Consider the following 27,265-nt stretch of genomic DNA (forward strand, 5'->3'; position numbering starts at 1 on the left):
GGCCACTGCCGACTCAACTATCACATGGCAAATATTCAGCGTGCTGACTCCTTTGTGTGTGATAGTTGTGACTCCGATTATGGAACTTCGTATCACCTGATATGTAACTGTCCAGTTTTTTCGCAAATGCGATTCCAATTACTTGGTAAACACTTATTAAGTGAAACTGAATTCAGAAGCCTGAATCTTCAGGACATTCTGTTATTCTTAACCCGCTGTGGTAATGAGCTATAGGCTCTCTACGCTCATGCGTTTTGCAGTGCCCTTTTTAGGGCACTGTTCGAACCCATTGTGGTATGGAGCTACATGCTCTCATTTCGCTTATGCGATTTTCCCTCTTCAAGGGACCCCACTCCTATTTCCTCCCATCTTTCCCTTCCCTTTCCTCTCCCATCGGGTAGATGATGAAATAGGCTCAAATATGGCGATGGCACAAATCTCCCAACTGGTGGGGAACGTGCCTTTGGAGCCGGCCTTCTGATACCTGATAAGGTCCAAAAACATGCCACACCCTGCTTTCAAAGCCTCTAGCAATTCGAAGCAGCACGGTGTAAAAGTTGAGATTAGCCGAAATGCGAATTCGAAAGAACAGCTCATGTTTGGAAGAAGGAGAAATTCGCTAATCTATATTAATTGCTCTGCACCAACGCGAATTTTCATTTCTGTAAAATTGGAACTATTGGTTGCACTATTTTGCAGGTTCTGCCACTTCAACTTCTCCTCTAGATGTATAACGTATACGTGAAATTCAAAAAAATCAAAGAGAGTTCTCAGCCGCAAAAGGAATTTTATGACTTATGGGAGTCAAGCCCATTCTTTCATTTGGTTAAATTGTACACAACAATTCGGTTAGGTGTTTGTGTTTCAACACACTCAAACTTGAAACGTTTCTTATTATGCTGTATTGAAATCAATTATCCCATATGCTTGGATCTCCATCTCCACGATATGCTTAATCACAGATGTGATTTTACATTGCTGATGTTTTTGTCATCAGCCTCAAATGCACACTTTGTGACAACGATTATTTCTTAATGTGTTTCCTTGTACTTCACATTACTTATTTAAACTTAAAATCATGGTCAATATTTTCGCCTTCTACCAATAAACTTTACTTGTCTTTGACATATATTTCAAGCACCTAAACGAACGTTTTGAAATGTGAAAGAAATATAATATTTCATCCAATTATGCCAAATGGCAGTTATGCCAAATGGCTATTATGCCAAATGACCATTATGCCAAATGGCATTATGCCAAACGGCATTATGCCAAATGGCTTTATGCCAAATGGGGTAGAGCCCAGACAGGCTTTCTTGCTGAGCGTGATTCCCCAGTTGAAGGCTGGTCTTCGATCTGCTCTTTCAGTGGCGTTGCGGGCTCTCTGCATCCTTCTCCTAGCCCGATAGCAGCTTGTACGCAGATCAGCAATCGTCGAATTCTACCAATAGGCTAGGCGGCGACTATGTCTCGGTTCACCTTCCCTCGAAATTGTTGCATCGCACGCTCGTGCTAATGCCGCTGTCAACTCACTCGCAATAAAGTGCTGAGCATTGCCCTCCAATCTTAACGCCTCAATGAACACCTACTTGTCAAACCGCGACGTTTTCCACCTCCACTCCTTTGATAGAGTCGCACGCGCTTCCAACTGCCGTCTGCTACCAATATTGTACCGAAGCGCTTGGTGGTCACTGTGCGTAGGTATACACCTCACTCACTCGCCAGTTCAAACTTTCTGACAGGTCAGGACTAGGTATCAGAAGGCCGGCTCCAAAGGCACGTTCCCCACCAGTTGGGAGATTTGTGCCATCGCCATATTTGAGCCTATTTCATCATCTACCCGATGGGAGAGGAAAGGGAAGGGAAAGATGGAAGGAAATAGGAGTGGGTCCCTTGAAGAGGGAAAATCGCATTAGCGAAATGAGAGCATGTAGCTCCATACCACAATGGGTTCGAACAGCGCCCTAAAAAGGGCACTGCAAAACGCATGAGCGTAGAGAGCCTATAGCTCATTACCACAGCGGGTTAAGAATAACAGAATGTCCTGAAGATTCAGGCTTCTGAATTCAGTTTCACTCAATAAGTGTTTACCAAGTAATTGGAATCGCATTTGCGAAAAAACTGGACAGTTACATATCAGGTGATACGAAGTTCCATAATCGGAGTCACAACTATCACACACAAATGAGTCAGCACGCTGTATATTTGCCATGTGATAGTTGAGTCGGCAGTGGCCTGTCAACGCTCTGACCAAGAGACTGCAATTCTGCTTTGACAGATTTGTTAAATACTTCGCCACCCTTGGAGATGGCTCAGTAATGTACAATTTTGTTTGACGACATGACTCCAAACTATTCCAATATTGCTTGTGCTGAGTTGCCGCCAAAGAGTTTATCTGAAGCTTCACCCAGCACTTCGAAATTGGAATAGCCGGCTCAGGGCCAATGAAGTCATGCGATGCTCCATCGCGAGCTAGCTCATCAGCCAATTCATTTCCAGCGATGGAAGAATGGCCAGGTACCCATACAAGGTTTACAGAGTTGACTGAATTCAGTTCCTCAATTTGAGTTCGACATGCGATAACAAGCTTCGACCTTGAGTTGGCCGAAGCGAGAGCTTTTATAGCAGCCTGACTATCTGAACAGAAGCATATGACTTTACCCATTACGCGCTGTTGAAGTGCTGATTGCACTCCGTACATAAGAGCAAATATTTCCGCCTGAAAAACGGTGCAGTTTCTACCAAGTGAGTAAAACTGATTCAGCCTTAGCTCACGAGAATATACTCCTGCACCAGCTCTACCTTCAAGAAGGGAGCCATCAGTGTAACTTACTATATTGTTTGATATACTTCTTTCCAAATAGCCAGACGTCCACTCTTCCCGTGAAGGGAATTGTGTGGTAAATGTCCTGTAAGGAAAGTTATAAGCAATTGTGAGATCACTTGGAGCAAGGACAATTTTGTCCCAATTCACCAAAAGTGGAAACAACGAAGTGTGTGTAGATCTACGATTCACTGGATTTTTCTCCAGTAGATCCAGTACCCATAAACGGTAAGAGCAAGAAAGTGCTATTTGTTTAAGATATATGTGTAGTGGCGCAATGTCGAAAATGGCCTCAAGCGCTGCTGTAGGAGTTATAGAGAACGCACCAGACATCGCCATCAAGCACATCCTTTGGAGATGGCCCAATTTTGATTGGAGTGTTCTCACTTCGCCCTTTTGCCACCACACAAGACATCCATATGCCAATATTGGTCGAACAACTGTTGTGTAAATCCATTTGATATATTTGGGTTTGAGGTCCCAAGTTTTACCAAAGGTTCGCCGGCATTGACCGAAGGCCATGCAAGCTTTTTTGACTCTGAAATCAATGTGAGCTGTCCATAAAAGTTTGGAATCTAGAATGACTCCGACATACTTTACTTGATCAGTCACATTAATCTCAGTGCCAAAAAGACGTAAAGGTCGAATTCCATCGCGGTTTCGTCTTCCCGTAAAAAGAACAATAGATGTTTTATTCGGGTTAACCGAAAGGCCATATTGGCGACACCAACTCTCGACTACCTGAAGAGCATTTTGCATCAGGTCGAATAGGGTGTTTATGCACATACCAACTATCAGAGCTAGATAGTCGTCGGCAAATCCATAAGTTGGAAAACCGCAATTATTGAGTTGCCTCAATAGCGTATCTGCTACGAGATTCCACAAAAGTGGTGACAAGACTCCCCCTTGGGGGCATCCGCAAACACTCAATTTTCGAATCGCTGCTTGACGCAATGTCGAGAAGAGATGTCGGTTTTTGAGCATTTGATGAATCCAATTGGTAATCATTGTAGGTAGCCCATGGTTTCGTGTGGCTTCCAATATGGCATCGAAAGACACGTTATCAAAGGCACCCTCAATATCCAAGAAAACACCCAAGCAGGATTGCTTCTGAGCGAATGCTTTCTCGATATCGTATACAACTTTGTGTAAAAGAGTCACTGTGGACTTTCCAGATTGGTAAGCATGTTGATTCACATGAAGAGGCTTGTTTGCCAAATAAACATCACGGATGTGATGATCGATAATGCGTTCCAGACATTTCAGAAGAAAAGAGGTCAGACTGATTTGTCTAAAACTCTTCGCTTCCTCATACGACGCACGTCCTCCTTTTGGGATAAACTTTACAGTCATATCACGCCAGGATTTGGGAATGTACCCGGTAGCAAAACTGCTTACAAGTAGCTTTTTCAAAACATGTTTGATAAACTCAAATCCCTTTTGGAGCAGAACAGGATAAATCCCATCCGCTCCTGGAGATTTGAAAGGAGCAAAACTCTTAAGTGCCCATTGAATCGATTCAGTAGTTACGATACTGCGAGCCGAGGCCAGAGACTCGTAACTACACGAAAAGACATTTGGTTCATCCGTAGATGCTATGTCCACACATCCGGGGAAGTGTGTATTGAATAAACATTCTAAAACTTCTTCATCGGAAGAAGTAAAGTCACCATTAGGTAAGCGAATTTCGTTCACTTGGAAATCCTTAGACTTTGCAAGGATTTTGTTCAGCCGACTGACTTCACTCAAACTGGAAACATTTGTGCAAAGGTTTTTCCAGCCGGATCGTTCAGCAGAACGAAGAGCCTTCTTGTAAGCCTTGCGAGCCGACTTGAACGACTCTGATCCAGCTGAACGGCGTCTGTTCCAACTCCTTCTACATTGTTTCCTGAGTCTAGTCAGATCGGAATTCCACCATGGGGTCCCTCTTGTAGTCTTTACAGACCGCAGAGGACATGCGTCTTCAAATGCTTCCATAATGTAGGATGTTGTAGTATCAACGGCATCATCCAGATCACTTGGATTTTCAATGGACGGAGAATATCCATGAAATTTGGTCGCAACCAATTCAATATAGAGTTCCCAGTTTGTTGACCGGGGATTCCTAAAACGCAAAGTCTGCGCAGTTACATTTGAATGTTCAAAGAAGATGTAGCGATGATCAGATAATGATTCCTCATCGGATACATGCCAATTCGTCAACTCGTGACTGATTCTATTCGAGCAGAGCGTTCTGTCTAACACTTCTTCTCTATTAGAAACCATGAAGGTTGGGCGATTGCCTATGTTAAGTAATCCAAGGGCTAATTATTTACATAAATTGACTCTCGGCCATCCGCACGGTTTGTGCTGGTGTCCATCTTAGGCAACATCTATGTTTAGCCTTGCTAAGGCCTCCAGAAAAATTGCTCCCTCTTGAGCTGATGAAGCGACTGCCCCATTATATGGCCCAATCAGTCGTTTGATTGTTTCCTAGTGTAATTGCAGTTGACCTGACGATACTGGAGTAGCCACCACGGGCGACCAATAAACTTTAGGCTCAAGCTAGTTTGTAGAATCTGTGAAAAAGTGTGAAATATCGAGGCAGCTTTCAAAACTGCTTTGAGTACATAGAATATCTCATTTTTTTAATAAAATACCACAGTTCATATCAAGAAACAATGAGAATACAAGGAATTATAAATAAACAAGAGGAGAACCTTTTGAATCTCAGTTAGTCTTGTAGATCGAACGATTTAAACTCCAAAACAATATGGAAAACCTATAATATCTTGGTCATTAGACTTCTTCTATAACATTTATAATACATCTGAACAGGTAAACGTTAAACCATATACGATATATGAGCGCAGAAAAAGTCGTCCTGAAAGGGTTGAAGTCCATTTGCGTAAGTAGGAAGATGATTTTGCGACAGGCAATGTTGCATTCGAGTTGTGTCAACGTCGCGTCGGGTTAGTCTATGCGGTTAATGCAGTGAGCATCCCCCATCTACGTGCACGTACCAACTTGAATGCTTGATTTGGAGACAAACCGCACTTTGCTGATCTTCACCGGATAACAATTGAATGGGACCGCATAACATTGCCAACAGCAGTAATTGAAATTTCACTAATTTTAAACTTCGACAAACGCACAATCGAAAGCTCGCATCGTTGGCGGTGCATCACGGTCGCTTTCCCGGCTCGGAAAGTGTTGTCGCTCTCGTTCGCATTTTAATTAATTTGTTTTTGTTTGCCTTTTTGCATTCATCAGCCAATTCCCCCCGCATCACAGATTCAATCATTTCCCACAGGGTCCCGGCCGGCGCGAGGACCCGGAATTGCCGGAAGAGAGGAGCACTTCTAAAAGCAATCGCTCGGTCGTCCCGCAATCAGCTCTCGTCGTCGACGTATTAACAAGCGGACAATGGACGCGAAAAACGCACTTTAGGCCTCAAGCCGAGGACGATGATACTGCCGGGCACTTTGCTGGAAGGCGGCCTATCGCCTCCAGTCACCCATGGGAAGGCTCCTCTCTCTCGGATGATGATGTATTATCGTTTTATGCAAATTTCACCGATCCCGTTGAATATTAAACAGATTTCAGCGCTCGGTTTTGAACGATTCATTGCACACACTTTGACGATGACGATGGGAATGGCAGCACTTTGCCTAGGATAGCTATGCTGCTGATCGTCCAAACGGCAGCGGATGGTTCAATTCCTTCGTCGTTGGCTCCCATCGCCGGTTGTTGACAACACAATGATGATGGATGATCTCATTTCGGTTGTCAATTAATTAGCAGTCAATGGATTATGGACCTGATGCGATGAAACAAAGTAGCAGGCTCACTTACTCGCTTGTGGTGCCACATCTGCAGCAGTTCCGTACGGAAAAGGGTGCAGCTAAGGGTGAAACAAGGTTTAAAGAGGAATTGCGGGAGCGAGAAAAGTCGAGCTACCTTAAAATTTCTCAAACAAATCTATCAGGATATTAAAAAAATCTTTTAGGTAAATTATCCAGATTTTTTAGAATTTTATATGCTGAGTTATCCAAAATGATAGTATCCATGTATTAAGAAACGCTAAAATCGAAAACTTTCGACTTCCTCCCTTCATACGGTTACGTCTTTGTAAAAAAAATGATTTTTTGTATAGACTCTAGCCAACTTCATTCACTTCCAGCGCTACGTAGTTTGTGGACGATGTCTAATTTTCACAGGGATGCTCTACAAATTTCTATAGAAGAGCTACCTTATATTTTCTAAGGAAGCTTAAAAATTCTTCTTGAGACTCTTTCAGGATTTCCTTGAAAAATTATCGAGGATTTTCTGGAATTCTTCCATTCTCCGATATTACGTCCACACTGGACAGAGCGTACTTTTCAGCTTAGTGTTTTCATGAGCATTCTATACCTATGAACCGGCAGAAGACGGCATCATTTTATCACCACAAAATATATCCCAGTCGTCATAACATTTTTTTGTTTTTCAATATTTTTGCACCATTTTTTCACAAGTAATGATAATTTTGGTAATCAGTATCGATTGTATAAATTTTTTTTGACCGAGTCCTTTATCAAATAGACATAATTATGGACTATACAATGTTAGGTATTAAGGAGCTCGCTGAGAAAAAAAAATATTTGAGTTGTCTGCAAGCAGTGGTGGAAATGTTCGCATCACGAAGCACAAGTGCACATCAACGCAAAACATACATGACAAAGTCGGATTAAACGGAGCAAAGTTGGATTAAACGGAGAATATTATACATCCAGTGTCATGGACTTTGACGCCAAACGATAAAAAAATGCCGGGGTCCAAAATATATACTTTGACGGTCCAAAATGTATTGGTGTGTACAAAATAATGAAAAACAGTGCTTCACAATTCAATTATTTTCGATGTTTTTTGGATCTTACATGACCGTATGGGCATTTTTATCTCGTAGAGGAACTTTTTCTCTAAATTTTGACATGTTCTTTGACTTGGTTACACTGTGCAAATAATTAATTGGGACACAAAACTAAAATCACTTCCTTAGGGGGTCCAAAATACGACCGTTACCCTAGCCCAGGAAAGGAACAACTGCGTTTGATGAACTAGGGCAAGTGTACCATTAGTGGTGCACCTAAGGGAAAACTGCTAAAACACGGTGTTAAGATCATGAAATATATGATTTTAACGTATCATTCGATAGATCTCAAATCCTTCTATCATTCAAATGTATAAAAATCTCGATTAATTTGAAATTTCCCTGCAAAAAGCCTTGCACCAATAATAGGAACACTGTTCCTTTAGTGGAGGTATATTTTAAGGATGGTTCCTTTAGTGGCGCAAACCATTGATTTCTTATGGGACCCTCCACTATGAGTACTGATGCACCACTATAGGTGCAAAGGAGCAAAAAAATTAAGCAAAATAATTGTTTTAAATAGTTTTACGGTTAAATTTCATGAATATTATTCGATTCCTTGTATCATTTTCGCATCGTACATAATACAAAAATATCACATAATGATTTATTAGCGCGAAACATGCCAAAACACACTACCTCCACTATTGGAGCTACCTCCACTAAGGGAGCGTTTGCCCTACCGCAATCTTCCATAAGAATGAAGAAAGCAAAACCACGGTTGTTCGTTTCCTCCGGGGAACATCGCGTGTCCTTTTGAGCAAATCCGTTGATATATCTCAAAAATTGTTTATACACAAATGTCAAAAAAGCTGCGGAGCGTGAGTCCCTGATGTTCTGGATTTGCTCAGGTGGTGCAGATTATTGAGGCGCGCATTAGTTCTCTCTCTTGCTTTCCCGCTGTGACGTGACTTTTAACTTTGCATAAGAACAGCGGGATATGTGGAACGGAGCTCAAGAAACGATTGGTTCGACGAGGAGTGCCAGGAGGTTCTAGAGGAGAAGAATGCAGCGCGGGCTGCAATGCTGCAGCATGGTACGCGGCAAAACGTGGAACGATACAGACTGAAGCGGAAACAGCAAACCCACCTATTCCGGGACAAAAAGCGCCGCCTGGAAGAGGTGGAATGCCAAGAGATGGAGTTGCTGTACCGTTCTCAAGAAACGCGGAAGTTCTATCAGAAGCTCAACACATCCCGCAAAGGCTTCGTGCCGCGAGCTGAAATGTGCCGGGATAAGGATGGGAGCATCTTGACGGACGGACGCGAGGTGATCGAAAGGTGGAAGCAGCACTACAATGAACACCTGAATGGCGCAGAGAACACAGGCACAGAAGGTCAGGACAGCGAAGGCGATGGCTACGTCAGCACAGCGGACAGCGGAAATCAACCAGCTCCCACGATGGGGGAAGTTAAGGATGCCATTCAACAGCTCAAGAACAACAAAGCCGCTGGCAAGGATGGTATCGGAGCCGAACTCATCAAGATGGGCCCGGACAGGTTGGCCGCTTGTCTGCATCGGCTGATAGTCAGAATCTGGGAAACGGAACAGCTACCGGAGGAGTGGAAGCAAGGCGTTATATGCCCTATCTACAAAAAGGGCGACAAACTGGAGTGTGAAAATTATCGTGCAATCACCATCCTAAACGCCGCCTATAAAGTGCTATCCCAGATTCTCTTCCGTCGTCTATCACCTATAGCAAACGAGTTCGTGGGAAGTTATCAAGCAGGTTTCATCGACGGCCGCTCGACAACGGACCAGATCTTTTCCGTGCGGCAAATCCTCCAGAAATGCCGTGAGTACCAGGTCCCTACGCACCATTTGTTCATCGATTTCAAGGCGGCATACGATAGTATCGACCGCATAGAGCTATGGAAAATCATGGACGAGAACAGCTTTCCCGGGAAGCTCACAAGATTGATCAGAGCAACGATGGACGGTGTGCAAAACTGCGTGAAGATCTCGGGCGAACACTCCAGTTCGTTCGAGTCTCGGCGGGGACTACGACAGGGCGATGGACTTTCGTGCCTGTTGTTCAATATTGCGCTTGAAGGTGTCATGCGGAGAGCCGGACTTAACAGTCGAGGCACGATTTTCACGAGATCCGGACAGTTTGTTTGCTTCGCGGACGACATGGATATTATTGGGAGAAAATTTGAAACGGTGGCAGATTTGTTCACCCGCCTGAAACGCGAAGCAACAAGAGTCGGGCTAATGGTGAATGCGTCGAAAACAAAGTACATGCTGGTTGGCGGAACTGAGCGCGACAGGGCCCGCCTAGGAAGCAGTGTTACGATAGACGGGGATACCTTCGAGGTGGTGGACGAGTTCGTCTACCTCGGATCCTTGTTGACGGCTGACAACAATGTTAGTCGGGAAATACGAAGGCGCATCATCAGCGGGAGTCGTGCCTACTATGGGCTCCAGAAGAAACTGCGGTCAAGAAAGATTCACCCCCGCACCAAATGCACGATGTACAAAACGCTCATAAGACCGGTAGTCCTCTATGGGCATGAGGCGTGGACTATGCTCGAGAAGGACTTGCAAGCTCTTGGGGTTTTCGAACGCCGAGTGCTAAGGACGATCTTCGGCGGCGTGCAGGAGAACGGCGTGTGGCGGCGAAGGATGAACCACGAGCTCGCTCAACTCTACGGCGAACCCAGTATCGTGAAGGTAGCTAAAGCTGGAAGGATACGCTGGGCAGGGCATGTTGCAAGAATGCCGGACAACAACCCTGTAAAGATGGTGTTCGCCACGAATCCGGTCAGAACAAGAAGGCGTGGGGCGCAGCGAGCTAGGTGAATTGATCAGGTACACCAGGACCTGGAGAGCGTGGGTCACAGTCGAGGATGGAGAGAAGCGGCCATGAACCGAGGGAATTGGCGAAATATTGTTGGCGAGGCTTTATCAAGATAATTGATGTAAAGCCAAATAAGTAAGTAAGTAAGAACAGCGGGAGAATAGAAGAGAAAACTAATAGAACGCATCAATTATTCGCGCCACATGAGTAAAGGCTCTCCCAAATCAACGCTATTTTTTCCGCGACGGCGACGAAAAATCGCCGCGAGTTCGTTGTTGTGTCATGAAACTCTACATGTAGCAGCGAAATCGCAGCGTTTGTTTGTCGCTGTCACCGTAAAAAATCGCGTTGATTTGGGTGATCCACAGCCACACCTCAAATCTTCAAGAGCACAAATCTAAAGAACCAGACGTCCATTCAAGCTGAAAACTCTATCGATTGGTTACTCGTTGGCTGTCGGGTTCGCTAGATTTGTGCTCTTGAAATTCTGAGACATGCTTTCGATTTATATTCACCTTAAACAAGGAAGATGCGTACATTATTTTATGTCGTAAAATGAATCTAGGTTTATTCACGCTGTACCACACCACCAACTCCTCTCTCCTCTTATATCGTGACATAATTTCCTCACGACCCCCAATTAACAAAAATGCGATTTTTTCGGATTGTTTAATATTGATAATATATCATCACAAGTATTGGAAGCCAATTGCCGCAAGGCAAAGGTCTTAACCTTTTCAATACCGACATCAAAGTTTCAAAATTCTCTAGTTTCGCCATCTTTCGATCGATTTTGATGATTTTTTTAAGGAAAAAATCACAAATCAGTTATAAATTTCATTCATGCATTGCATGCATCATCAAAATTGGTTTCGGATTTAGAATCAAATTTGTCGGAGTACCTAGAATATTTCACAATGGAAAAGCGCAACAATTTTTTTTTCGATTTTTGCAAATCTCGAGAAAGAAAAGCCAAACATTAAATTTAGCTCATTGAAAGACGGATTGTCTGAACGAAAATGGGTGAACTTGTTAATTTTATTTGCGGTTCCTCTATGCTATGTAGTCCAGGTTCAAAACTTTTTTTTCGAAATTATCAAATATTTTTCATAATACTCTCGAGGCTCAAAATTTAGTGAAAATGTGGTTTTGTAGTCAATTTTAAACAAAGAATCTGAAAATGAGATAAAATCAACAATTCTTAATTCTTCCAGAAATCGTCCAGAAATTCCTTCACAGATTTTGGAATAGGATCATTTTTCCAGTATTTGCTCTACAAGATAATAGAAATACCTTCAGTATTTTTACAAGGGTTACTCTAAAAGTTTACATTCATCCAGATTTGATTCTCCAGAGTGATCTCTCCAAGAATTAATTCACAGGTTATGCAAGGCTTTTCCAGAAAATTGATTAGGAACTTCGAAATTAACCCCAACAGGCAATCCTGGTTAAGATGCAGCCGCAAAATCTCTTGGAATTTATTACTCTTGCAGTTCTTTTAAATTCATCTTGATTGATTTCTTAGGTATGTGTTGATGGATTCTTTAAAATGTAATTTAATTCAATACTCCAGTAAAGACTAAAGCAAATATACCAGTGATTCCTCTGTTCTACTTATTCTTCTTCTTCTTTCTGGCGTTATGTTCCCACTGCGACAGAGTCTGCTTCTCAGTTTATTGTTTTCATGGTCACTTATCGATTTGTGCCCCCAATCACATTCATTCAAGCCACAAAGCATACAGTACAGCAAAAAAAAAAAGAAAATCATTATTCCATGTTTTATGGTATATACTGGTATAACATCACATCCACATGATTAAAAAATTGTAAGGCATTTCTAAAAATTAAAATAATTTTGGGCTCCACTCAATATTTTTGAGATTGTGCTAAATGTTTGTAACTGCTTTTCGATCCACTTCTTAGTACATTTAACCCACTTAACCCACTCATTCCCTTGTGTGAATGTCAGATATGTTGAAATGAAACCTTATAAAGTTATTAAGAAGATTTCAAACAAACAAGAGTCTTACCAAAACATCTAAGGATTCCGCTGAGCAACACTAAGGTTTCCATATGGTAGAGGATTTAAAAATACGTTTTTAAGCCTTTTGTCAAATTTCCAGCTTTTGACAAGAAAAAAAAACTTAAACGTGTATTCCGCGAAACAAACTCAAAAATTTCGTTTCGTTTCGAAAAATTCCGTGAGATATTTGATTTCGTATCGAGTTACACGAATCATTTTTAAATTTCGTTTCGTTTCGTCATTATCAACGCAAGATATTCCGCGTATCGTTTCGTTTCGTATCGACATGGAAAAAATCCATATCCCTTACTCGCAAGCATTTTGTTTTGATTTTGTTTCAGATCAGCAGACATGTTCGCTACTTGCCATTACTAGTGTGCAAGAAATCGAAAAATTACGCAATGATGTTTTTATAAGATTTCAGAATATTATAAAACTAAAGTAAAGAACCATCAGAAACACAAAACCGGTTGCACCGATTTGCTTCTTTTTCTACGAGGGTATCCCATCTCTGTTTTGTTTCGAAAAGCGAATAACTGAGGATGAGAAAAATTGCATAGCTAAAGATATTCAGGTGGGATGAGCCTACGAGTCGGTATCCCAAGGAATTGTGGAGTATTTATAAAACCCGATGATCAATAATCAGCATCGACACAGATTCTGAAATAAGAAGTATTTTTTCGATTATGTAAGGGTCCTTCGTGAAACTGGCTTCAAAAATGTAATTTTAATATTTCTACTAAGCTTGTAAATATTAGCGTTAAATTTCATTATTTAAAAACAGGCTCATTCGATCGGGTCAAAAGAGATCTTAGGGGAGGGGTATTGGTTACCTAGAAAATAGATGATTAGTTGATAATATTACGTAAGAGCAATTTTTTTTCATTGTGCGAAAAACAACAAAGTCTCTGAACTGAATCATTTTCTAGGTGGCCAACCTCCTTGAAATGATTTCCCACGACCATGTTTGAAAATGATTAAGTTCAACCCCCCAACTGACAGTTTATAAGAAAAACTAAATTGACATCTTAGGCTGATTGCAAGGAGATCACATATATACTCGAAATATACCCAAGGTCAAAGCTGGCCTCTGAGTCAAATTTAGTTCTCATATGATGGCCGTAGTCGAAACTCAACAATCAAGTTTGAATGGAGTCAAATTTATACAAATTATTTAAGTAAAATATGATTGAAAAAGAAGTTGGGATCATTTTTTACCCGTTCTGACACTGCTACCCATCGGAATAGCTCTGAACCGGTAGACATTTCCAAAAATCCCAATTATTTTAGGAAAATTGGACATTCAGACAATGCTATCCGAGAAAAAATGTTAACAATCTGTTTAGAATTGTCGAAATGGCAGCAATTCGAACCTGTTGTTTTCCATTTGCTGGGAGGTTACGAATTAGGAGGTTTTCACTTAAAGTTCCAGCAGGACACGACAATGAATTATTAGAGAAATTCATCAAAGTAATTTTAAATATTACTTCAAATATTTGCCCAACAGTACCCAATAATTACTCCAGAATGTCCACCAGGATATTTTCCAAGAATTTCAAATGTTTTTTTTCTGAAAAAATAAATATAAATTTTGCGCTTTTGTCAGAAAATACTTTCCAAAGATTTTTATATATAGAAGTTTTTCCGGTCATTCCCACAGAGATCTTTTTTTTTTTGCGTAAATCCCTCGAGAACCTTCTGCAGGACATCTACAGGCACTCATTACATTACTAAACCTCTTTGAAATAATTCATCAACGACAACTTTCATTGCCGCAAATTTCTGTATGACGATATTTGTATTGCGACATTTATTTGTTTCAACTGTCTTTTGTTACGACTTTCGAGCAACATATGTTTATTACTATATATGAAAATATTTTTCGAAATGACAGATGCAATCTATGAACATTTTTTTATGATATGTATTGGCTTGGTTTCCCAAACTTTTTTGATTTTCGCCTTCTTTGAGCCAATACACTTTTGGAATCGCTCCCCTCATGAATTTTTGAAATATTTGTTTAACACAGTTTACTTTGCTATAATTTTGATCAATATTGTACCATAAGTGTATCGAAGATTGGCTAAGTTATCAAGTTTACTGATGTAAAATTGTTAAACTTCCATTAAAAAAGTCATGCGTTTACTTTACTTTATTATTGTTTGCTGAAATTATCAATATTTTTCCTGAAATTTGCAGAGCTGATATTTTTAGTAAACTGAACTGCTGATCTTTAATGCACAACGCTGAAAAATCAGCATGTTTTTTATTGAAATTGAGCAATTCGATATGCTGAAAATATCAGTAGGTACGGAAAATTTCAGCTAAATATTGCTGATTTTAGCGAAAAAAAGTGTGTGTTTTGAATTAATTGACATTCTAGTACAAACCTACGTGCATTACAAGCCACTGGCCCAGTTTCCTTTGCATAAAATAGATTTAGCTCGCTCCCTGCATTACGAAACTTATTAATTTGATTGGTTAAACATTATTTTCTGTGGAAAAATTTGTTTTTTTTTTCAAAATATCCTGAAAAAGTTTAAGAAATTTTGAATAATTAATGATTGGCAATTTCAAAATGACAAAACATTCAGAAAAATCCAGAGAATTCTTCATTATCTTTTTCACTTCAATGGAATATAAAAAGGTTTTCTTGATTAAAAAATCCAGATTCTTTTTTCTTAAGCTTGGCAGTTGATTGTTGTCAGTAAAATTTTCCGTTCTTTTGCAGTTTAGCTAGTTCTTTTGTAAATTAATCATCTTCTTTTATAGATTTTGAATCCAATTCGTAGAGAAAATTCCAATTGCAAATCAATAATTCGCAGGAATGCTTAAGTTTAAAAAACTGAATGATTATCAAACATATTTCGTCTTTGACATGGTTTGTCCAAGTTTTATCTATAGGAGGGAATGCTATCGACTGAGGAAAATTGCAGCAATCTGTTATTGGCATTGCAGTTTGTAGAAATTTATAGCTGATTCGTTTCAATATTCGACATTTCGCTGCATTCAACACCATACTTGAAAAATGTGTTAAATACGCCTAAACGTCGCACTTTGAAACGAATCAGCTTTTGAATTATACAGACTGTAATGCCAATAACAGATAACTGCTTTGCCTACTGTGATTATCGCACGTGAAAAAAAATGAGCACGTTAGAAGATACAAACAAAACGAGGGAAAGTAGTTAAATGTGTAATCAATAGTCTCCAAATTATAGGAGTGTATTCCTTTATTAAATTGATTGACTTCTCCAACTGTTTTTAATCCTTGTTTTCTATTCCTCACACTTTCGGCCTTGCTTTTTTCGCCCTCCAAATCCATTGTACGAAATTTTCCAGTATTCAACCATGCGCTTCAAAGATTTGCGTCTGAGAATTACCATGCAGATTTCTGTCTGTATTATTTCCTCACATTTTCAGAACATCTTGACCAATTTTCTCTGAGTTCCTCCTGGAACTCCCACGGAAAATTATCCCGGGATCCATAGTTATTATTTAAAAGATGTTTCTTGAAGTTTCTTTGGGCTTTCTAATCTCAACAGAATGTTTGTTGCAGAACCTTTATCAAATTGCTTGGAAAATATTTTGAAGAATTTTGTCAGGTAATGCTTTAGAATTTTTTTCAAATACGTTACTCTTTAAATTCCTTCAACAAATCTTTCAGAAAATCTATTAGAAAAGCTTCAAGAATTGCTTGAAAGCTTCGCAGCAAAAATTATCCAGGACATCTACAAAAAAAATTAAATGAATACCTCCTATTATTCCTATTACCTAAACAGGATTCAATTGGGATACTGTTCTTAGCGATTGTGCAGAGGAGTTTTTCGCAATTTTACTGCATTTTTCACAATAAATTTTTCTCCCCGCATTTCTTCAAAACGCTCTATAATATTTTGAAATTTCTTCAAAAAGACCTATACAAGAAAATAAAAAAAACATGAAACATTCTTAGTGTTTCCAGCGGAATTCGTTTAACTGTAATTTCTAAAACTCTTCCAAGAAATACTCAAAAGTTTCCCGAGTAACTTGTTTAGGAATTTCCTTAGAGAATTTTATTATGGTTTCCCCTGGAATATCTTCCTATGATTCTTCCGAAAAATTCACCAGAAATTCATCCTAGTGTTTTCCAGATACATATTTTTTTCTACACATTAACTCCATGATTTTGCAGTTCATTCTGGAACTTCTAAAAACTTCTGCAAAAATTTATATTTTCTGTTTTGGTCTGCAGCAAAGTTGTTCATCAGATCAAGGACATTCGGAAAACAAATAGTTTGGTTCGCAATTTTGCCGCTAGTGAGTATGTACGATTGAGCATTTTAAGAATGTTCTATCTTGTGATCCATATTAGATAGAAAGTCTTTGATAAAGCTGTTGAGAAAGTTGAGGACATCCGGAAGACAGGAAATGTGGTTCAAAATTTATCCACTAGGTAGTGTGGTAGTGAGCATCTATCTTATCATCAAGATGAGAAAGAAAGTTCGAGTCTTCGACAAAGTTGTTTAGAAGGTTGAAGATATCCGAAATGCATATTGTTCAAAATTTTGCCTCTAGGTGGCACTAGTGAGCATGTAAAATTGAGCTTTCTTAATTTTTTATATTGTGATCCAAAAAGATAGAAAGATCGAGTATTCGGCAAAGATGTTCAGACAGTCAAAGGTATCCGGTAAACACCTCTGATTCAAGAGTTTAAGATCTGATTCATTTCATATTCCTGTGATTCAGTCCTGATTCACTTCCTTTCCTAGTGATTCAGGTCTAAAACGTTGTTCAAGATTTCATCCAATCTTATCTAGATCGGAAGATATAACTCGCTTGAAATCTTTAATTTTATTTGCTCACTAGCGGAACCAAGCGATTTTTTTATTTAAAATATCAGCTTCCTGGATGACTAAGATATCCGGAACAACTTTGCTGAAGATTCGAGCTTTCTAACTCATATGGATCACAAGAAAAACTGGCTTAAAGAGAAGTCCTCGACTTTCAAAATAACTTTGCCAAAGACTGGGACTTTCTATCCCATCTGGATCATGAGATAGACACTTATTTTATATGCTCACTAGCACCACCTAGCAGCAAAATGGCGAACCAAATTGTTTGCATTCCGCATGTCCTGGACTTCCTGAACAATCTTATCGAAGATTAGAGCTTACTATCTCATGTGAAACAGAAGATAGAACATGCTTAAAATGCTTAATTTCACATACTCACTAGCGCTGCCCATTGGCAAAATAACGAACCAAACAGTTTACCTTCCGGATGTCTGTGGTTTTGCTGAATAACTTTGCTGAAGATCACTTCTTCGCAGATCATGAGGATCTCGAGGTATTGTAATGTAAATTTACCTGTTTTGAGGTTATTCTTTCTGGGGGGTGATTCAATATTAAACAGAGTGTTGCAATACTTTTTTTCAGCATGTCCATCCAAATTGTGTCTACGAACTTCAGTTTTTTTTCAAAACTTCGTTAGCTGGTTTAAGCCGTAATAGACATGTCAACCCTAGTTGCGTATCTTGAAAATGTTTTTTTATGATCTCCGAAATTCTATCATACTATGGTGATATATTGATGAAGAAACCAATGTTTTCCTGCTCGCAGAAATAAATGATTGTGGTAGAACTGTAGAAGTTCAATGCGAAAATATGGGTGGTATTTTTAAGAATATTGCCAATGATATCATATGGTAAAATTCGTAACGCAAGATGTTACTGAATTTAACTAAAAATTAGACATAGGAGGAATGGTTATCCACCAGGAGGAATTGACGTTGAAAGTTAGAACAAATCTTACCTTATCATATGACCGATTTCCAAGGGGTTTATAATTCTGACACCAGATTTCGATATTCTTCGAGGAATATGATGGTGCTAAAACTCTTCAAAGAATATCAAAGGGTAGCTTCAAATATTTTGCTACATATCTGTCGGAAATTACACAAATAATTTTTGGAATTACTTGAGACTTAGAATTTTTGGAATTGCTTAGAAGTCTTAACATCTTGAGGCTACTCTAAAGAAATTTAAGGAGAATGTTGAACAACAGTTCTGTAAAAATCTTACAAAAAAACGTCATGGGAGTGTTACAGGTTTTGTTGTATGATGAAAATTCAGTGTTAGGGATCGTCCATAAATGATGTTGCATTTTAAGAGGGTAGGTCAGTACAGGATTTTGTAACGAACCAAGCATTAGGTATGGGAAAATAGACTACGTTGGGTGAGTGGGTATTAAAATTGACCAAAAATGCTACGTAATTTATGACCGCTGCCTTAAGAAGAAATTTAGATATTATATTAATAAAAAACTCTGGGGAGTGCCTTAAATAAATTTCAGAATAATTTTATGATGAAATTACTGAAAAAACATGAAGAAACATCTGGAATTAAAATCCCCAAAAAATCCTTTCTAGAATCAATATACAGTCACCCCACGCAGTTGAATCATCCACAATTTATGAATCAGCTGACTTCAAAAGACAAAATTATTATCAAACTTGTCACAAAACATCACAGAATTATTTTTACTGATAAGAAACTATGTGTAAAAATAATTCTGTGATGTTTTGTGACAAGTTTGATAATAATTTTGTCTTTTGAAATCAGCTGATTCATAAATTGTGGGTGATTCAACTGCGTGGGGTCACTGTAGTAAATCTTTGAGATTCAGATAGTCATACAGAATTTTAGGCAATATCTTTACAAGAGTCTCTGGAGAGTTGTTGAAGGATCTTTGCCAGAATCCTATAAAATATGATTTACAGCTTTTTTCTAGGATACGAGTAACTAACACTGAGGAAGACAGCAAGTGGTAGTCCTAATACGCGTATCTGTCAAAGATAAGCATTAAGAGCCGGAGTTAAAAGGTACAAGGTACTCCAGTACTACTTTTAAGTTTCTCTATTAAGATTCTGCTCAGAGGATTCGAATATATTAATAAGAGCTTTTTTTCTGCTTGACATGTGCTACAGTTAACCTAGGGTTTTAAGAAATCATTGTTATACCATGTGCGTGGCATACACATAATACAAGTTTTCGATATTGATAGTCTGCTTTCAAAGATAAATGTTTCACAGAGGTAGTAAATCACGGCTAACTTCAAGTAGTAAGACATGGGTTACATAATAATATATTAAAACAGTGAACATATTACGCCTATTACGGCACGTTCCACCATTCACTCCGGAAGAGTGTTCGAAAATATGACACGCCAAACCTCTCAGCCAAGATCAATTTGTTCCAAAACGATCGCTAACAATCGTCATTCCAATACACCGTAATCATCCGTACCAGACGCCACCATCCAGCTAGCAACACACCAAAAGACGGAACTGAATGATAAATGTGTCGAATCGCTCTCCGTCTGATGCTGCGAAGGTGTGGCCTCTACTGATTCCAATTACCAACCTACAACCACACATCGGGCGCAAGCCCACAATCAGACCCAACACAGCCAAGATTACCCGTTCAATTTCTGTTTTCTTTCCCTTCTCGTTTCATCCAAACAGCTGCGACCGTCAGCATTGCTAATTTGTGCACTGGTGCTCACGACGGCGACACAAGCAGTCGTCAATATCGAAGCACAACGTCGTGAGGCACCAATCGCCGATACCTATGGACTTCCACCCTCGTCTTCTGCCGCCTCTTCACTGGACCTACCCGCTCCAGTCTATGGAGCTCCAGCAGTAGCACAGTATCCAGCTCCTCCACCGGACATTCCACCCCCAATCGTGCCACACAAAGAGTATGGCGTACCGGTACAAAACTTTGGACCGCCCAATATCAACATCGAGTACGGACCACCAGCTCCAGCCCCAAAACCCGTGTACTATCCACCGAAGCCCATCTATGGCCCACCTCCATCGCAAGCTCACCACTCACTGCCACATCATCCACCAAAGAAGCAGTCTTCGTTCCTTGAATCTCTGTTCTCGACATTCGGATTCGGAGGCGAAGAGGCACACCGTCACTCTCATCACCACCAACAACCCCAGCAGCTCTATGGTCCTCCCCCAAAGCCCGTCTATGGACCACCGGTATCTCTCGTAATTATAATTAACTTCGATATATTTTAACACAATGATTTATTAACAGAAACCCACCTACGGAGTGCCGCAATTTAGTCAACCGGCCCCACCAAAGCCAGTCTATGGACCTCCGAAGCCCATCTACGTTGCGCCGAAGCCCGTCTACGGACCACCGAAACCGATTTTCACCGCTCAGCAAACCTTTGGACATCACTCCTCGGCTCACGTTCCCCCAACCCCACCAGAGATCAAGTGCGACGGATGGAAACCAATTGCCGGCCCAGTCGTCCAAGGCCCACCAAGCCAGGTAGAAATCCACGCTCCGGAATCTTCGTACGGACCTCCTCCCAGTGGTGACTTTCTCGGCGGTGGCCATCAGGTTATCTCCGGCGGTGACCTCGGTCTCCAATTGCCCCGATTGGAACCTGGCCCAGCTTTCAACAACGACCTGCATATCGGACTCGAACAGCAAAAGGGAAACAGCTTTGAAGTAAGCGCTAGAAATTCTAGGGTTCCATAAGAGTTGAACAATTATTCAATTTTCTTCCGCAGATTCATTCGAACTTCATTTCTGACTCTTATGGAGCACCACCGCCCGATTCGTATGCCCCAGGTGCCTACAAACCATCGTTCGTGAAGCCGCTGCCCCCACCACCATCGCCACCAAAACTGCAGTTCCCACCATCGCCGATCTACGGAGTTCCCCACCGACCAGCCTCGTACCAACACGGTCTCGCTATCTCCCATGGGTCCATCAGCGGTAATTTGAAACCATGGTCTGGACCAGTTGCACCACCACGTCAACCCATTGCCTACCGCCCACCAGTGCCATCCGGTCTCATCGAATCCATTGGACACACCGTTGAACAGCTGGACAACTTTGGAAGCAAGCCTCACTATTCCGGAGACGTGTATCTTCCTCCACCAACCAGTGACATCCCAACTGCTCCGGTCGCCAGCCTTGAACTGCATGCCCTTCCATCCGAACAACCACCGAAACCTTTCCTGACCCAGCATCAGTTCCCGGAAGCCCTGGCCCAGGTGCAGCAACCTCGCATTCCCGACTTGAACGTTCTGCCAATTTCTTCAACCGATTGCGGACATGGTCCAGAACTATCGGGACACGTCCACGAGCAACAGTCCTCGTACTTTGGAACATCGGGAGCCCAGGCTTACACCAGCGAGGAATCAAACAGCATCGACTCGAGCTATGGCCCGCCAGCTTCGGGAGCCGCCATTGGAGAGTACCGCACCGCCCATCAATTGTCCGGAAGTGAGTCCGTTTCTGCATCCAGCTTGCCTGGTCTCAGCGGTGGACTCGGTGGTCTTGAACTGGTATCCGCCCAGAAATCGCATAGCCTAACCATTCCCGTACAAGGCCAGCTGGGATCCTATCAACTACAGTTCCAAGCTGCCAATCCCGTCGGATCAGGACACGGAGGATCCGGTGGAGCCCCTCATGAACAAATCCTCACCGAAGGACTGCTCCAGTCAATCTTGTCGGCCATTGAACAACCACAATCGAACTTCCAACAGGAGTCATCCTCGTACGATCCGAACATCGATCACAGCGAGGTGTCCGTGTTTCTGAAGAGTCCTGAAGGCCAAAAAACCTTGGCTGATTCAGCACCTTCTGTTCACAAGCGATAAACGGCCATATGCCGGGGCAATAGTCAACCAATTCGAGTGTGTTTCAGAATGGGACATGTAGTGTGAAAACGTTGTTGTTTTAATAATTTCTGTAGAGTACCTAGTAGATCCACGTGTGAACTACAATTTGCAGACTCTGCGATGAGCGCAGTGCAAGTGGCATTCGCCAATTTTAATTTATTTTCATCCCCCTTTCCCGATGCACGGCGAGTGAATGTTTGTTGAGTGAGTGAATGAGCGCTGCACGTTAAATGCGATTTGTTCAACCATGGTGGATAACTCTGCTGGACATTCCGCGAGAAAATATCTCTCCAAGTCACCCTCCACTGAGCAACTCGGGTTTTTCCGTGTAGGTATGTTTGAGAAACAGGTGCCGCAAGTTGTCTCTCCTGAGATAGCACCTTGTGGCGCAAATTATCAATTAAGCACACAGTTATCTTGTCACCATCTACCGCGGCGAATGGAACACATTGGTGGCCCAAATGGAGTTACCGCAAGATACCCGAGATTCGAACGAACCACGTGCTGTAAATCGCGTCTATCGCGCAGTGATGAATTAAGATGTCGAGATTGTCGTACCATCCGTTCCGTGTCACTCGGTGGTTACTCGTTCGTCGAGGGAAAACGAAAACAAAAAGTTACCGTTGCAACATTACAAGGGAGCGCGAAGTTACCGAACAGTTGACTTGATGGATACCTCTTAGTGCTGCGGAGTGTACAGTGGGTTATAATTGAGTATTTTAATTCGATAGCAAGACGTGCACGTACCGTAGTTTGAAGGCCGCAGGGTGGATATAGACAAACGGACTTAGCTTCAAGGACAATTATCTATTCAAATAGCACAGTTAGAGTAACGTCTGTTTGTCTGTGTCGTAAGTTTGATATTTGTGAAGTAGGGACTTCATGTGAGTCACTTACACGAGATGACAGAACGAGGAAATGAGTGTTTGTCTTTTCAGTGGGTATTTATTATTTAAAGGCATGCAACGTGTGAAAGGTTATCAATAGTTTTAACACAGAAGAGACAGCGAATTTAATTGTATTATAAGTGCACTCGCTGCCGTAGAGTCACACAAACAACGAAGAGTTTGGAGATTAATTGAATAAAGAATTTCGTTGAATGTATTTGCATTGATTCATTTGATATGATGACATTCGTTAATCGATAAAGGTCAATTTTATAATTGGACTTCTCAAGCGCTGCATTGTTGCCAAGCTCCGATACTCGGTCAAATTTTGGTTCTCCTCTTTTTCTTGTAGTCACGACGCCTTCCGGTACAGAGCCCTATTCTCAGTTGGGGATAAGACATCCCGTATGAGTCCTTCAACCTGTGGTATTTGCGCCAATCAATATCGTTGTCTGTTCTCGTGCGAAGGTCGTTAATATTGTCCAAACGGTTTAGGGGAGTAGGACTATAGAGGACGCTGGTTGGGGTTTGACTTAAGGCTCTTCATCAGATTACTCCATTTCGGTAGCGCAACCAGGATTTTGTTCTAGGGGGGTTTTGTGAACTTAAAGGTAATTTGTTTTAAAAAAACGGGGTTCAAAAAAATTCGAGCAAATAAATTTAAAAATATTTCTAGATTGCCAAACCGTAATACCATATGCGAACTTAATCTTTCCTCGTCCACCCTAGACAGACATTTTCCATATAAATTTAATCGGCTGCTCAAAGAGAGTCTGTTGTATCTGGTGAACATTTTTACTTTTGGGGAGTATAGACAATATTTTGGGTAAAGAACATTTCCTTATATTCTACTTGAATGGTTAAACGATTACCATCTACCATTTCCCTTAATTATTCTTAGGATTTTTAAAAATTAAAGAATTACTTCGCCAGAAATTCACGTGCTTTCTGGAGGTTACAATATTCGGCTTAATGCTGAGCCGACTAATGGTTTTTATAAACACCGGATTTTGCATCAATCAGCTTTTCTAACGGTCTCGATTTTCATACATCTACATGTATGTTTATTTATTTCATGTCGTCAATCAGAAGTAGACCATTTTATTACAATTTTGAACTTAATACTATATAGTTTAAAAACGTTATTTTCTTAATCTAGTTCGAATTTTGATATAACATAATTTTTTTCCGATTTCGTCAATGGTTTCGCAATGTTTATTGTAAACAAACATTATTTGATTTAAAGGCTCAAATTTGGCATAATTTGTGCGGTGATGGTTTGTATAAAAAATACTACGACATCGCAGTTGTCTTGAAGGAGCATAAAAATTTAATTTTGACAAAAGTGTCATCGAGTCAATACGATGCGAAACTATATCGTTTACGAACGAGACCATGGCAAATTCGCGACGTTTCTTCAATGTTTGAATATTAATGAGCATGCATCGTGCTTCATAAGATGGTAGAGGTAACCTTGTCCAACCTAATTTTCGAAGTGCAAACAACAGAAATTGTTTTTGAACTGATTCTATACGATTTTCATGGGTTGATGAAAATGGTGACCAAACTATGCTACAGTATTCTAAAATTGAACGCACATAGGTTATGTATAATGTTTTTATAGTGTATGGATCGTGAAAATTATAGCTAAATCGTTTTATAAATGCTAACATCTTGTTTGCCTTGTTGATAATTGTATTACAGTCGAAGCTCGTTATAACAACTTTTATAACGACAAAAGCTCACTATAGCGACATTTTTCGGTCCCATGAAAAATATTTCAATTTTATATCTATTCTTTATAACGACTTTCCTCTATTGCGACGGTCCCTTGCGATGTCGTAATAACGCGCTTCGACTGTATAGTGATCTTTAAAAGTAACATTGGCATCTAAAATCACTCCTAAATCTCTTATTCTTACGCATTTTTCTACTAGGGTAACCGTCCTATTATGGAGGACTTAAGCACGGTGTTGAAATTTAAATCGTATTTCAGTGTCTAAAACCTAAATATTATAGTATTTTGCAATGTGAAGTGTTAACACTATCCTTTATCTGGATTATATTGAAGTAAAAAAGTAAATTTTCAAATCAAACGTACATTTTTTGACATAAATCTGAAGCGCTTCCTATGTCCTATTATTGCGGTATTTCATCCTATTATTACGGTAGTGCCGTCCTATTATTGCGGTATACCAAAAATCATAGATTTTATTGTAGTCAGTATACATTCAATGCCACACAATGTTCTAGCATTGAAACTATGCACCCTCCATGTTAATGACACTGCACGGTACTGTCAGTTTGTGTGACTTTGGACATATCTGTGAAGAAAACTAATTCATTACTTTATGTCACGATTCGACAACAAATCAACAGAATCGAATGATTTTCTGCCGGTTTTGTCTCCTCTTCCGTCGTAGCTGGATAATGTTAACGTAAAACGACAAGGTTCTTCCATCTGAGACCACTAGTCGCTGTAAAAGGAATGATTTTTTCGACTTAAGTTTAATCACAATGTTGATGTTTTTAAAAATTTGTTTCACTAGTTTTCATTAATCCAATGCAATTTCAAGAGATTGTTTTCTTGCGATCATCTTGTATATTAGTTTTTCAATGCATTTTTGGCATGTATTCCGATTTTCAATCAGTTTACGTGATTTTTCGGTAAAACATTGTGTATATTTACGATATATTTGTAAATAAGAGCAACTACAGGGTAAACATAAAGAGAAATCTTTTGTTAGACTAAATAAATGTATGAATGACAAAAACAAATGTCACAAAATAGTATCCTAATAATATAATTGATGTACACCCGATTCTGTTTATGCACGGGGGATGCGTACCGTGCAAAAAAAGTTTTCAGTTCAAAATTTCAAAAACCGTGCAAAAAAAGTAACATCATTTCTCGACATTTCATGCAAAAATAAGGTTTTGGCGGAAAAAAATGTAGGGTAGATGTACCAATAGTGGAGGTACTAAGCACGATTGAACTTCATTTATGCGCCTAAATTCAAGAAATGTAATTAATGTACATGTTAATGTTGTAACGAAAAGTAACAACCATTGACTTAATGAGAAAAATGATTTCATCGCAGTAATCCACGGCATGTCAGTGAAAAATAATACCTCCACTATTGGTACACTGTTCCTTTAGTTGCGGTATATTTTTAATGTGTGTTCCTATAGTTGCGGTATCCGTTGTTTCCTTATGGGATCCTCCACTATAGGAACACTTTACCGCAACTATTGGTACAAGCAAGAACAGTTTTAGCAATTTTAGTGATATTTCATCAGTTTTAAAGCAATTTGAACGCTCTTTTCAACTATTCCGTGTATCAACAAGTCAATACGTCGATTGGCAGTGCCGGTTCTGTGACTAGTGTAATAAAATCAGTGAAAATGGCACTACCGCAACTATAGGAACACCCACAACTAAGGGAACACTTACCCTTTGGAAACTTTTTTTGCACGGCCGTGTAAAAAAAATCCGTGCAAAAACAGAATTGGGTGTATTAAGCAATTACATTTAAAATTAATATTGAACATCGATTTTTTTTAATGTGATTTACAGATACCGCAATAATAGGCAAAAAGCTATTTTCATTGTCCTATTATTGCGGTATATGCTTTTTCTCAAAAATATATAACTTTTATTCAAAATTCAATTTCTATCATGTAACCACATCCATACTGAACTGATATACCAGCTGCATATAATTGTTTTGGTTCAAAAATTAAAAAATTCACGCTTACGAAAACCCGTCCGTAGATAGAGGGACTGGTTAAAAATATTGGCTTTTCTTGATGCATAATTCAAAACTATTCTTCCAACGATCAAAATCGTTTTATTTTCAAAGTATTTATCTGGTACAGCTTGGGAATACTATAAGCTTTCATGATCATCAATAATATCCATAGAAAATAGAGTTTTCGATTAATAATGAGGGTTTAATTCTTATACCGCAATAATAGGGAATACCGCAATAATGGGCCAATTACCCTAGTTGATTCCCTAGGTAGACTGTTGTGTTAGGTATACTACGCTTTCTGCTAAAGGATATAGAATTACATTTTTTCACGTTCAATTGGAGAAGGCTTTTATTGCACCATTTGTAAAACATATCAATTTCATTTTGAAAAA

At 40.0% G+C, this 27,265-nt stretch overlaps 1 protein-coding gene across 1 annotated transcript in view; it reads left to right on the forward strand.

The window, feature by feature from the left end:
- Positions 1 to 23,335, forward strand: part of LOC5569835 (proline-rich extensin-like protein EPR1) — a 193,486-nt gene extending 170,151 nt beyond the window's left edge. Inside the window, exons 2-4 of the mRNA XM_021851291.1 lie at positions 20,042 to 20,569; positions 20,628 to 21,050; positions 21,113 to 23,335. Of these exons, the coding sequence (XP_021706983.1) occupies positions 20,042 to 20,569; positions 20,628 to 21,050; positions 21,113 to 22,210 (2,049 nt within the window). The 3' untranslated portion in view covers positions 22,211 to 23,335. The remainder of the gene's footprint in view (positions 1 to 20,041; positions 20,570 to 20,627; positions 21,051 to 21,112) is intronic.
- The last annotated feature ends 3,930 nt before the right edge of the window (positions 23,336 to 27,265 follow it).

The sequence above is a fragment of the Aedes aegypti genome, chromosome 3, assembly GCF_002204515.2.
Source record: "Aedes aegypti strain LVP_AGWG chromosome 3, AaegL5.0 Primary Assembly, whole genome shotgun sequence".
NCBI lineage: Eukaryota > Metazoa > Arthropoda > Insecta > Diptera > Culicidae > Aedes > Aedes aegypti.